The sequence below is a fragment of the Capsicum annuum genome, chromosome 1, assembly GCF_002878395.1.
Source record: "Capsicum annuum cultivar UCD-10X-F1 chromosome 1, UCD10Xv1.1, whole genome shotgun sequence".
NCBI lineage: Eukaryota > Viridiplantae > Streptophyta > Magnoliopsida > Solanales > Solanaceae > Capsicum > Capsicum annuum.
The window spans coordinates 185230170-185244568 of record NC_061111.1 but is presented as its reverse complement, the minus strand read 5'-3'; the positions used below and the strand labels follow the sequence as shown (position 1 = coordinate 185244568).

General features: G+C 35.7%; 1 protein-coding gene across 3 annotated transcripts; it reads left to right on the top strand.

The window, feature by feature from the left end:
- The first annotated feature begins 508 nt into the window (after positions 1–508).
- Positions 509–12703, top strand: LOC107842643 (GTP-binding protein OBGC, chloroplastic). 3 transcript variants are annotated; one of them, XM_016686598.2, is made up of 8 exons: positions 509–856; positions 5260–7294; positions 7549–7822; positions 9426–9714; positions 10968–11127; positions 11524–11632; positions 11978–12197; positions 12292–12703. In XM_016686598.2, exons 2-7 carry the CDS (start codon positions 6207–6209, stop codon positions 12053–12055), a joined length of 1998 nt encoding a protein of 665 aa, XP_016542084.1. In that variant the 5' UTR covers positions 509–856; positions 5260–6206; the 3' UTR covers positions 12056–12197; positions 12292–12703. The 3 variants fall into 3 exon arrangements, with proteins under 3 accessions (XP_016542084.1, XP_016542089.1, XP_016542095.1); XM_016686603.2 differs by lacking the exon at positions 509–856 and having other exon boundaries at positions 6018–7294; positions 12302–12703; XM_016686609.2 differs by lacking the exons at positions 509–856; positions 12292–12703 and adding an exon at positions 11361–11450 and having other exon boundaries at positions 6054–7294; positions 11978–11995.
- The last annotated feature ends 1696 nt before the right edge of the window (positions 12704–14399 follow it).

Below are 14399 nucleotides of genomic sequence, written 5' to 3'. Positions count from 1 at the left end.
ATGAAATTATGATATGAAAACATTTGAGATGAAGTTGAAGTTTTGTTTGAAAATTGAACTTTTTGTACTATATAATTTTCATAAATATAATAACTCCAAAAATTATGAAAACTATCAAAATTACCTCAATTCTTTATACAATCTCACTAAATAAGCAACATTTCATAACAAAAGTATAATGCACTATCACAAAGTTGTCTTAGAAAAATATAATATTTATTGATCAATGAAAAGTATAACTGAACATTAATTGTAGTGCACTACTCTTTAATATAATTCTCCCACATAGTATAGATAATTTTCTCAAGTTAAACATGCATTTGTCAATCAGATGACCGAGAAGATGAACCAACATTATTACTTTGAGCCATTTTTTGGTCAATACCATTAGTATCTATACCATCATATTCATATTTTATGAATATTTTATCACTCTTTTGGTACTCTAGCAAAAAGGCTATTTTTGATATAAATGATATAAAGGTTGGTAAGTCTGTAAGAGTAATACTATCAACTATAAATTTTATTTACATATGAAATAGATAATTGGTAGATAAAATGATAATTTTCTTTATAAAATATAAACTTGTGGGCCTATTTTTATATCTAAAAATTTTAAATCATTATATGAAATTCTCAAATCAAGCTTTTCGAAAAATTTAAGATTTAATTTGATCTCATGATTTTAAATTACTGCTATGTACCTTAATTCAAGTTTCCTTTTATATTCATATTTTCTTGTATTACGAATAAAGTAGTAGCTGGTAATTGATTAGGTTATTGAGCAAGAAATTAGTCAGTTGGTTAGAAAGCTATCTGGCGCATGAGGTGCACGAATTCAGAAAACAATTATCAAGTAACTTTTTCTTCCTTATTTTGTTCTCTATTTTCCTTTATTAGTTGAACTTTGCAGCAAGAGACAGTTATGGATTAGCAATTTTAATAAAATATCTCTTTCTTTAATCTCTTACCCTAATTTTTCCGTAGCTATCAAACTTCATGATTGAACTGTTCAAGGATAATTCCTCAATTTACTCTTTAGGAACACTCAATCTTCCCATAGTTATTTCTAAATTTAGTAGATCATATCTTTGGTATCAGATCAACACTTCCCTTAGACCATCAAAATGAGAGACCACAACACGAGAATGCAGGAATTGCATAAGGAAGTCGATAATCTCAAAGGTTCCATGGACAAGATAATGAGTTTGGTTGTAAATTTATGACAAGTAATGAATAATAAAGTTGGACGAGCCATGGACAAACTCAAAAGAATGATAATAGGTCATACAGTCGATAAAGGTAAAGGAAAAGCAACGGGTGTAATAGTTGGGAATAAGGCTCCAAGGTATGCCTCTATCAGAATTAATGACTATCAATTGCTTACTCATGGATATCAAGTAAAGCTTTTAAGATTCGATGGTGGAGGGCCTAAGGATAGCCTATACAAATTTAATCAATTCCTTAATGTGGATGAGACACCTGAAAGTTTTAGGGTAAAGCTGACTTCTTAAGAAATAAGTGTAAAGCTTTATAGTGGCACCTGTTCTTTATGAAGCATTCACTTGTAAGAGATGACCTAGATAAAGTGAATATATGGGTTGTTTATATACTAGGTTTGGGTATGTGATGTTTGATGATCTAATGGGAGATTTCAAGAATCTAAGACAGATAGGCTCTGTTCGATAATATGTGGATCTTTTGATGAACTACTTACTAAAATAGAGCTTCTCACAAAATATGTGATTAGTTGTTTCATCAGGGATTTGAAACCTGAGATTATGTTGCCAATTAAATATTGAATATTAGAACCCTAACTAAGGATATTATCTTTGCTAAAATATAGAATCAAACCTTAGTTGTGCAGAAGTAGGTTTTTTCTAATGGTCCTATACTAGCTACTCGTAGAAATGTTCAAAGATTTCCCAATTCTACACTACCAACTACTACATTTATCAAAACCATTGGACCTCCAAAATAGTCTAATGTATCCATGGGAAATTCTAAACCAAACTATAGACCTCATATATTACTAAATACAGATCAAATGAAGGAAAGGAAAAGTAAAAAGTTATGGTTTAATTATGATGAAAAGTACAGTTATGGGCATGTATGGAAGAGAAAGAGATAATTGTTCTATCTAGAAGTGGAAGAGCTTCAGAAACCACTGAAAGTAGCGCAACTGAGATTGAAAGGTTTGATCCTACCGAGTCTTGTCTATCATTTCAAAGATTAGAAACAGATGAAGAAGGATTTATCTTGCCTAGAGTGTCAATGCATGTATTGTGTGGGGTTTAAGATTTCAGAACTATGAGAGTTACAATCTCAAAAAAGGGCAAAGTAGTTCAGGCTATTATTAATACTGAGATAACTTATAACTACCTAAATCTTAATACTGATGGAGGCTAGGTTATGTGTTAACTACTAGATCCCCTTTTATTATCTCGATGGATGATGGGAATAAGGTTCAAATTCACTGTATCTTTAAGAAATCGATATCGAAGATGCAAGGGGTAACTTTTAACTCTAACATATTGTTCTTGCCTATTGGTGGTTGTAAGATGGTATTAGGTACTTAATGGTTGATAATACTAGGTGATATAATGTGGAACTTTAGAAAGTTGTAGATGGACTTTAGTATCAAGTGTAAGAAGATATCTCTCAAACGTGTACAATCTCCTACTGTAAAGTTGATTGCCTCTGGAAGAATGGATAAGTTACTAGCTAAACCTGTTGAACTTTGCATGATGTCAATAGGATTGATTATTCAAGAAGGATAGACCATGAAAGTTAGTCTATGCTTTCTAGAAGGAGAAGTAGAAGAGGGAACAAAGGCACAAGAATTACAAAAATTGTTGGGTAAGTATTCAGGCTTATTTGAAGTCCTATAAAACTCCCCCTTCTAGAGGTTATGATCATAAGATCATCCTTCATGAAGTCACTTCCACCATCAACATTAGGATCTAAAGGTATTTTATAGTTCAAAAAAGGGAGACAGATAAAATGATAGATGAGATGCTGACTAGTGTGGTTACTAGGGATAGTACTAACCCCTACTTTTCCATATTATAATGGTCAAGAAGAAGGATAGGTCTTGGAGGTTTTGTGTGGTCTTTGGGGAGTTGAGTAATTGAATAATGAAAGGCAAATTTTCAGTACCTGTTATTGAGGATCTCTTAGATGAACTACATGGTGCAAAATACTTCTCTATGTCAGAACTTACGTCTGGTTATCATCAGACCAGTATGTTTGAGCCTAACATCCCTAAGATTAATTTTAGAGAACATCATGGACACTATGTATTCTAGTTTATGCCTTTTGGCTTAACTAATAGCCCTTCCACATCTCAAAGTCTCATGAACAAGATTTTCCATACTTATCTCACAAAAATCATTTTAGTGTTCTTTGATGACATATTTATTTATAGTTCTTGCTAGTTTTGATCACTTTATCCACCTTGAGATGACATTTAACATCTTGAAGACCAATATTCTGTGTGTGAAGAAAAATAAATATAGTTTGGGAGTGACAAAGATAGACTACCTAGTCTATGTAATTTCTACAAATGGTGTTGCTAAGGACAAACTTAAAGTAGAAGTTGTTCTAGATTGATCTTAACCTAAGAGCCTCAAGGGGTTGAGAGTTTTTCTATATTTGTCATTACTCGACCTCTACATGATATGCAGAAAAATGGAGGTTTTACTAGGTTAAAGAGGTCACTGCAACCTATGAAAAGTTGAAATTGGCTTTAACCACTACATCAGTACTAGACCTTCTTGATTTTCCAATGGAATTCACAGTAGAGACTGATGTAGAAGGGGATGGAATAGGTGTTTTTCTGCCTCTAAACAACAAATCTATAGTCTTCTTCAACAAAGTATTATCTACCCAGAGTAAAGCTTTTTCTGTGTATGAGAGAGCTACTAGGTCTGGTTAATATTGTACAAAGGCAGAGGCCTTACTTGTTAGGGAGTTACTTTAGCATCCAAATAGATAATCATAGCCTAAATTACTTACCAAAGTAAAGGATTACTAAACCTAGTCAACAGAAGTAGTTGGTCACGCTACTTGGCTATGATTAATCTTGTACAAGAAGGAAAAAGAAAACATAGATGTTGATGCCCTTTCTAGGAAGAGGGAGTTGGTGCAACTGTATAGCATTTCTGGGGTGCAATCTACCCTCCTAGAAAATGTTAAGACTTCATGGACCACTTATCCGCACTTACAGAAGCTTATACAAGACATCCAGTCATCCATAAGCCTAAATTTACTATCATTTTAGTCTGGTATATTGAGCATCAAAAATATATATGATGGTGGGATTTGATACCATTTTAAGAAAGAAATTGATAACTTTATTACATGAAAGCTTTTGGGAAGTCACTCTGGTATTAATGTGAATTTACATAGACTGAGGCAAGTATTTTATTAGAAAAAGATGATACAAGAAATCTATTCTTTTGTCAAAGAGATAACACCTACTAGAGATGTAAATGTGAAAATATAACTTATCCGGGATTGTTAAAACCCCTTGAAATCCTTGAGAAGGTCCAAAAAGACATCTCTATCAACTTTATTGAGGGTCTTTCTAAGCTCATGGTAAGGAGGTTATATATGTGGCAGTTGATAGGCTTAGCAATACAACTCACCTCTACACTGCTCTGGAGGTAGCTAAGTGTTCATGCATAATGTTTTTAAGTTACATGGGATGACTAAGTCTATTGTTTCTAATAGAGATATCGTCTCCATCAACAATTTTTTGAAAGAAATGTTCAAGCTACAGAAATTTTATTTTTTTACTCCTACTGCATACAACCCCTAAACAGACGGACAAACCAAAGTTGTTAACAAGTGTGGAATTTTATTTGAGCTATGACCTTTGACAACCCTAAGGATTGTGGTCAATGGTTATCACTTGTTGAGTGGTGGTACAACACTTCTTAGCACTCATCTATTGACATGAATTCTCATAAGGCAGTCCATGGTCAACTACCCTATTATTACCTTATCTCACTTTTGACTCTTAACTAGAAATGTTGGATAGGAGCTTGTAGGCTAAGAGGGCTACTATCAGGTGTTTGAAGTTTTATTTGAATTAAGCTCAAAATAAAATGAAAATGCAGGCTGATTAAGCACAGAACTGGAAAGTCTTATGCAGTTGGTCATTTGGTCTTTATCAAGTTGCAACCATATAGATAAATGTCCTTGAAAAACCATTCTTTTTAAAAGTTATCTGCTAAGTTCTTTGGTCTCTTACAGGTACTTGCTAGAGTAGATTTCTGGACTTATACTTTGGCTGTACCTGATGATTACAAGATTCATCCCACCTTCCACATTTCCAGTTGAAAAGGAAAGTTGGTTCTCATGTTATTACTGTCACTCTTCCCTATGTCCATATCGATTCAGGTCACATCCTCTTGTCCCTTGAGGCTATTATTGACATGAGGCTTTGCAAGAAAAGGCAAAGAGCTTCTAATGAAGTCTTGGTCAAATGGTTGAATGCTACTCCTGAGGACATTTCAGAGATGGATCTCCAGAAGTTCACTCAGAAATTTACTCAGTTTAATCCTTGAGGACAAGAATTTTTGTAATCGTGGGGTATTGATATGTACCTAAGTCATATTCCCTTGTATCACAAATGAAGTAGTAGCTAGTAATTGATTAAATTGATTGATCGAGAAATTAGTCGATTAGTTAGAAAGGTAGTTGGCGCATGAGGTGCAAAGGCTTGAGGTGCACGAATCCAGAAAACAAATATCAACTAACTTTTCCTCCCTTATTCTGTTTTTCTTTATTAGCTCAACTTTACAACAATTATAGACAATTATGAATTAATAATTTCAATAAAATCTCTATTTTTATAATCTCTTTCCCTACTTTTCCCCATAGTTATCAAGATTCTCGAGTGAACTATTTAATGTAATTTCTTAATTTACCCTTTAGTAACGCTCAATCTTTTTATAATTATTCACAAATTTAATACATTATATCAATTACGAGATGAAATCACATGTTCAAATGCATACTTGGGTTCGTCACTCAATTTTTCTACAAAAAATAAAAAAATACTAGAATATTTAACATCTCAAATTAAACAATAGAAAAGTTGTCATACCCTTTTGAGGAATTATCTGAAGAAAATCGATGGATTTCTAAAACACCCGCCCAAACAGATATTTTCTTGACCTCTGTAACCATAGCCTTCCATGGCTTTCTCTTTGTTCCCAACTACATCAAGCACCTTCTCTCCTCTCTGCCAAGCTCGACCCAATACAAGTTGCAATAGAACCAACCCAAAGCGCGTGTATACAAATACAAACCGAAAAAAGCAAAACCCCAGTCGCCGTCAACTCAAATCCGGCGAGTTTAGGCCACCACCGCCTGTTACCACCGGCGCCGGTGAAACTGCCACCACCTACACTCGTCTACCCCCTAAAGACGACTTTTTTCTTCCGTCTCTTCAAGATTCAACTGAAATAACCCTCTCTCAGTTAATCATTCCAACCCCAGCTAAGAAGAATATTAAACGAGAATTCGACTCGTTGGATGATGAGAATGTAGAGAACTTAAGGTTTGATTATGGAAAATTCGAGTTATACGAGGTTAGTGATGATGATGATTTTGATGAAAATGATGATGATGTGGATGGTGAAATGGAAGGTACTGGAAGTGATGGAAAATTCGAGCTGTACGAGGTTAACGATGACTTTGAGGATGATTTTGATGAAGATGATGACGTGGGGAATGAAATGGAAAGGATATTTGAGGGTGGCGATGTGTTTGAAGGGGAAGGGAGTGATATAAAGGAGAAGGAGAAAGGGGTTCCAGCAGTAATGAGGTGTTTCGATAGGGCAAAAATATATGTAAAAGCGGGGGATGGAGGGAATGGGGTGGTGGCATTTAGGAGGGAGAAGTTTGTGCCTTTGGGTGGGCCATCTGGTGGTGATGGAGGTAGAGGAGGGAATGTGTATGTGGAGGTAGATGGGTCGATGAATTCATTGTTGCCATTTAGGCAGAGTGTGCATATTAAAGCTGGGAGAGGAGGGCATGGTCATGGAAAGAAGCAATTTGGGGCAAAAGGCGAGGATGTAGTGGTAAAGGTGCCACCAGGTACTGTCATTAGGGAGTCTGGGGATGGTGGAATTCAAGGGAACGTACTTCTCGAGTTGTTGCATCCAGGACAGAAGGCATTGCTGTTGCCTGGTGGAAAAGGTGGGAGAGGGAATGCCTCTTTTAAGACAGGGTTGAATAGGGTGCCCAAGATCGCGGAGAATGGAGAAGAAGGACCAGAGATGTGAGTATCTCCAATGAATATTTTCTGCTCTTTACTCTTCCTAATTTTTTGATGCATCTTTTGGGTACATTCAGCATCTAACTATATGGCAGTATGATATTAGAATGTCATGGCTAGGGAAAATGATCAAAACTCTCATTTGGGGGTCTATTAAGCTGTTATCCTTAATTTTGAATTCCTATAAGCTATCATAGTCAGATTTCTTTCATATTCCTTTATTTATGTATCTTTCAAATAACAGTCCTATTGACCAGGTGGTTAGACTTGGAGCTTAAGTTGGTTGCTGATGTTGGTATAGTCGGAGCGCCAAATGCAGGGAAAAGTACATTTCTCAGTGTTGTAAGTGCTGCTCAGCCAGCTATTGCGAATTACCCCTTTACGACATTGCTCCCAAATTTAGGCGTAGTTTCATTTGATTATGATGCTACTGTGGTTGTTGCTGATCTGCCTGGTCTACTTGAAGGGGCACACCGAGGTTTTGGTTTAGGCCATGAGTTTCTTCGGCACTCAGAAAGATGTTCCGTCCTGGTACAAGCTTTTCTTAAGTGTTCTTTTCATAAATAAGTTGGATGTTTTCCACTTCTGCATAAATAGAACTATTAGTGAGTTGTTGAATCAGATAAAGATTAATCTTAATGCAGGCATAGGCATATCTCGTTGTGTCAGTCTCTTTCGCCACATCACGTATAAGGGGAATCGAACCGCCTCTGCTGTTTGCGTTTTGGCAAATTATCATATCCCTGTATAGTTTGCACTTTGTTATTTGAATCTGCTTGCTATATTATAGCTAATTCGTGATGAAACGTTACTGGGAGCGCTTTTAATCTCTCTCTCTGAATCTTTCATTTTATTAGACACCTAAACAAAGGGTTATACTTATTGAACACTTTCTGTTGTCAAAAAATGTGCCTGCAAACACATATTGGCAGCTCCAAACTAAGTGAAGTGCGTCAATGGTACTCACTCCTTACTTGGAAAAGAAAACCAATGGACATACCAATAAAATAAAAAACAGAATCTGAAAAAAAAGAAACACATTGACTGGTCCAAAAGAAACTCCTTGTGAAAGAAAAATTATATCTTCTCGTCACCGACAACAGTGGCAGCTAAAGCCAACTGCAATACCCTTTCCCTTTCTTAATCTCATAGTCATCAGTCCAATATTGTTCCTTCCCACTTCATCAGATTTCTCTAAAGCTTCCTTTTTGACCCAATTCTCAATATACAAGGCTTGCTTTAATTGGATCCAAGAAAATCCACTTCGGGTTCTATGAATTTGGATCCAATATCACAGATTCTTGTGAATTTGGATGACAGAATTGAAGCATTGTCTTCTCCATCTAATGTCATTGACTTCTGGTCATTGCGTCATAGTCTTAAGGTAGTCTAAAAATGGTGAAATCTGTTGAAATGAATTGCTGGATGTTGGAGGAAAAAAATGTGATTTTATCCATTGGAAAAAATGGTGGAGAAGGAAGTAATAGGTGGAGGAGGCCAGAATCTGTTGGAAAAACTTGCCAGATTTTAGAGAAAACTAGTGGCCAAATCTGTCGAATAAAGAAGGTGAAGGGGAATAGTGGGTGGTGACAAGGATGGTGGCAAGGGTGGTGATGGACGACGGAGGAGGTGGTAATAGGGAGAGAGAATGAGAAAGGAGAGAATTATTTTTAAAAGAAAACTTAGGGCTTTTCACGTGCTGGAGTAAGTCTGGTACACTTCCTCCACCATGTCACCAATTTGTGTCTAATAAACACAGTTTTGAGTATAGTTCAAGAGTTCAATAGGTACAACCTTAGTTCAGGTGTCTAAATGAAATGTTTGGACAAGTTTAAGAGTCCGCATATGTATTTGACCTTTTCATATAAAGAGAAAAAGAATAGTGGTGTTCATATTTAGCTATCCCTTTCCTTTCTGAATTCCGCAACATGAAATCACTGTACTATGTCCTCTGCCCACTTGCTTGAGGATCTTTTAATAGTTTCTATGTACTCTCTGCATCCATATATTTCATAGTTTACTTAGAAGTCTCAATTATCTTGCATTGGTGTATAGCTTTTCTTTACCCTTTTTCTGATTATTATGAGGTTGAGCTTATATTTTAACTACTTGATGGAATTTTATTTGGAGAAAGGTGCATGTTGTTGATGGTTCATCTCCACAACCGGAATATGAATTTGAAGCTGTTCGTCTTGAATTGGAAATGTTTAGTCCCAAACTTGCTGAAAAGCCTTATTTAGTGGCTTACAACAAAATGGACATTCCAGACGCATATGAGAATTGGAAGACATTCAGGGACAGTCTGAGATCTCATGGAATTGAACCCTTTTGCATGAGTGCAGTGAAAAGAGAGGGTACACATGAAGTAATTTGTGCTGCTTATGAGCTTGTTTGTAGAGGAAGAGAAGCTGCTAAAGAAGAAGGTAAGTGTTTCTTATGTCTGTATTATTATTTGTTTCGATATCTGTGGACATGATCATGCTAAACTACGTTGATGTTCAGTTAATTTGTTTTGACGAGTGAAATTAAATTGAACAAATGCTTGTTCTAGCTAAATAAATATGGGTTTTGTCCTACTTTCCTTGTTGGGTTGTCCTGAAGTGTTTCCCATTTTATAATTAGCACATTTTAAATACACAATTACATTTTTAAACACTTTGTCCTATTATATTCTTTCTACCTTGCAAACGTCCAAATGGGATACTTGTTTTTCAAGAAATGATAAACAATTCATGTATACACTATTCTCTTACTACTTGAGTTTAATGAAAAAGTGGACAACCTATGTTGTAAATATGGTTTCAGTACAACCTATGTACGTACTGGTTTAGTCAATATAGACAAATGTTACCTTCTCCAAAAAAAAAAAAAAAACTGGACTACCATATTAGGACAGATCTAGTATTACCCAAGGGTCTGACCTAGTGGTCAATGAAGTGGGTGGAGAACTATGAGGTCTCAGGTTCTAATCCCAGCCGAGACAAAAACACAAGCTGATTTATTCACATCTATCCCAGTCTTGATGGACAGAGTTACCCATTACCAGTGCTGATGGGTTGTAGCAAGGACCCTTGGAATTAGTCGAGGTGCACGCAAGTTTGCCCAGAAACCTCGGTTATCATTAAAAGAAATAGAACTGATGGAGTTAAATATATTACATTTTGAATGATTTTTCTTCCTTTATTTAGTTTTTGCAATGGGCAGGGGGAGGGGGATGTGCTATGGCAACTTGCGCCCTTATTGTTTGTTCTTTTCTTCTTTGTTCATCTATCCTTTTCCTCGTAAAGGAAGTGATCAAGCTGTGTGTAAGTCACTGAGAATTGCTTAAGATAAATTTGCTTGGACTTGCTTCTTTCTTTGTGAATGTGACATATGAACTGAGATTGCTTTCTGCCTCCTTTCCTCTGGGTAAACTCCTATAGAATTAATTTATAGGAAATAACATTAGAGTGCTTATCAAGAAATTTAAAATTTTTTAGGGTTTCCATGACAAGGTTTTATACTGTGTATTTATAGCATCAAGTTTCATTTGTAATATTGAACTACATGTCAAATTTAAAAAGAATGTTTTTTTTTTTTTTTTTCGCGTGTGTGTTGGGGGGGGGGGGGGGGGGGGGGGGGGTGGGGTTAATAATGTCAAGTTCTTTGATTGTATTGGTTTTAATTTCTTTTACAGTGAGAACGGATCCAGTAAACTTGAACTATGTTGCTGACATGGTGAAAAAGCAGCGAAATGCACCCATAAACGAGTTTGAAATCTCCCATGGTAGTTCTTCCAAAACTTGGTATGTTCAAGGATCAGGCCTGGAACGTTTTGTCCAAATGACAAACTGGAGGTATAGATCTCATTGTTCTCTGATCCTGTCTTCTTTTACCTTCTATTTATTGCCTTTTGTCAAGTGCCTGTTTCCCTCGGATTAGCATCCCTATGGAAACACGTTTTGATTGTAGCATGTTAGCCCTGAAGTTAATTGCGTATCTTGTATCATAGCTGAGACTAGTTGACATTTTTCAAGTTGAGTTGGACTTTCTCCAGTGGTCTCACTGTCTCATGTCATCCTAAATTTAGGTGTACAGAGATTTTACGCTGGTAAATGATAAAGTCCTGAAGCCCGGTCCCGTCCATTTCCTTGCTTCAAGGAACCTGCTTTAGATCTAGGTTTGTTGGATAAACTTGGGTTTATCAAAATTACATTGAGTTCCATTAAAAAGGAATCTTGTTCTCTGTGCAGATATATGGATTCAGACAGAAGATTTCAATACGTTTTGGAAGCATGTGGTGTGAATAAATCTCTACTCAAGCTTGGCGTGAAAGAGGGTGACACTGTCATTATTGGAGATGTATGTCTGTGCTACGTTGCTTCTTTATTCCTAGCTCATCTAGCCACTAGACTGCATAATTGCTTCTTTTCCCGTAATTTGCATTGAACTTATTTGCTGATAGCTTCTTATTCTTTAAGTTCGTCTATCAAGGCTTACCAGTACTACACTGAGCTTTGTTTGGCATGTTGTGATAAAAAGCTCTTGACATCCTCGGTGATATGTTGCCGTATTGCCGTAGCTGAGTGAAAAAGGATTTCTTGCTGTGCTTTTTCTCTTCCAGCAGCATAATTTTCAGTTTTTGCTTAAAATATCTGTGCAAGTATCAGGGATAATATGACCGAGTTTTTCCCCGTTCTTTGCCAGATGGAGTTGGTGTGGCATGATTATGATAATGCAGGCTCTACAAGTAGGAGGAAGTGGGCTGCAGAACCAAGTCAATAATTTCATGGTTGCTCTTTAGAATGTGCTGCTAATCAAGAATTGTACAAAAGATTAAACATTCTTGTTCTGGCATTTCCCAGAACTTAAACCAGAGCTGCTGAAAATCTTCTTATATTATAAATCTGCACCATGGACAAGACATGTAAGTACTTTAATTTTGTTCAAGATATTGCGTAAAACTTGTTTCCTTTGTGCTAGTGTGAATTATAATTTTGGGATTGTCATTTCGATCAAAGCACCTTACAGAGCTGCAAGAGGAATGGAGCTGGAAGGTAAGGTACCACCTCCGAAAGTCTTCAGCCCATGCCAGATTAATGCAGCTTCTTCTTTCTGGTGCAATGATGTGTATCACTACCCTGATTAGATAATTCATGCAATCACAGCGGAGTTATGTGATTTTATTTTTGTACATTTAGAAACATTGGTCATGGTCGATGAGGTCATATACCCGCCGATCCCTTCTTACTTATTTGGGATTTAGACAGTTGTTGTAGTTACATCATAAAATTTAAATGAACAGATTTAAGTAAGTTGATAGTAGTTGTAGTAATTTGTTTTGAAGAAGTTCCCCTTCTAATTTTGATTATTCCAGTATTACTAGAGGATTATGGATCTTATAACAATCTTACATCATTCTTCAACGGATAACAATCTATGTATTAAATTCTTGAATAACTAGTTTGTGATCCACAATACCTTTATGTCTGTGATGTACCTTACTGCCCCGTTTTGACCCTATCTTTCTTTGCTCTGCGTTGTTTCAGGCTTTTTCCACAATGTTCCTTTAGTTTTATAATTTAGGCCAAACCCATCGGTGTCCCCCTAAACTTGACACGAACTTTTACTTAAGCACCTCAAGTGGATGTTGTTCACTTTCGGCATCTCAAGTAGCTATAAAGCATGTCACTTTGACACCTTTCGACCCCAGTACTAGCGAGTGTGTCTCACTCGCTGCCAATGTGGAAAAAACGACCAATTAATTTGTGCCAACTCATTTAAATTGCCACGTCACTATATCCAACTACAATTTTTTTCTTTTTTGAAAAAAAGACTAATATACATAAAAAGGAATCTGTAATAAATTTATTTACATTATAGTGAATGTCTATCAAGTTCTACTTTGATATCTATTAGTATTTGAAACAGCTGTCTTTTACTCAGACTAGAAGTAAATTTCCCCTATAAATAGAGGGGTTTTGTTCATTGTATTAACAATCATATAATCTCACATCCTCAAGAGAAGAAATAAGAATTCCTCTCTGTTCTCTCTACTCTTGTTCTTTATTCTTTCTTGCTTTATAACATGTTATCAGCACGAAGTCTCTAACTAAGGTTAAGTTGAACTTCTTATGAACCCATGTTGTGGAGAATTGGAAAACAATGTAACCAAAAATATAGGTAATTAATCAGGTATGTTAGTATTTACTACCACACGTATATTTGTATTATAGATGGTATCTATTTCTTTTGGTTTTATCTATTTATAGTTATGTTGCTTTGCTGCTCGTCTTTTGAAATTTCTTAGCGGTCCACTTTTCAGTTTTCATCAAGTCTAGCCCATATACCCTTTGGCATGAAATAGGACTTCTAGAAACTGTCTACACAAATAGTAGTTTGTTTGGTGATATTTGATTGAAGTTAAAAGGTTAATTAACCTATTAGGAAATTAGCTTCTTGGTTGTAGCCTTGTAGAACATGGTAATCAACTTATTATTTTAATTTTCTATTGGCAAATTAATAGCTACGGCCTGCGGGTACCCAATGATCTAATCACTTTAATGATCCGGAGGAGTTCCTTCATCCTTTCTCTTTTACATGTGTATCTTGAACACTTTTTGTGAAGATTTTTTGTTTGCCTAAAACTTTATGCAGTTATTAAAGGTTTGCAGTGGATCATGAACATCTAGATAACTATTCAGGTATGAACTTACGTGGTATATAAGATTAATGGTAAGATGGTGCATTCAAATTTCATTTCATCAAAAGGATAGTACATTGGGTTATAATTCCGACTCATCATGAAAATAAGATATTGGGTTTAAGTCCCATCGATTTATGCCTAAGACGCCTTTATATGTATAAGACGTTGAGGTTAAACCTCAATGCACCATATTGATGATATTATGATTGCTAAGGCTAAATAATGGGTATTTGATGAAAAGTCATGAAATCCAACCAATTGAATATGCTTCATTCCATAAATTGGTAGCAATATATGATAATTCTAAAATATGACAACTTACTTCATTCTTGAGGTGTATGTGGTAGCAATGCATAATATGTCTGAAAGAAGGCAAGTGATTGAATGCATGAATATACGCGTGGAGGGACAATATGATAATGA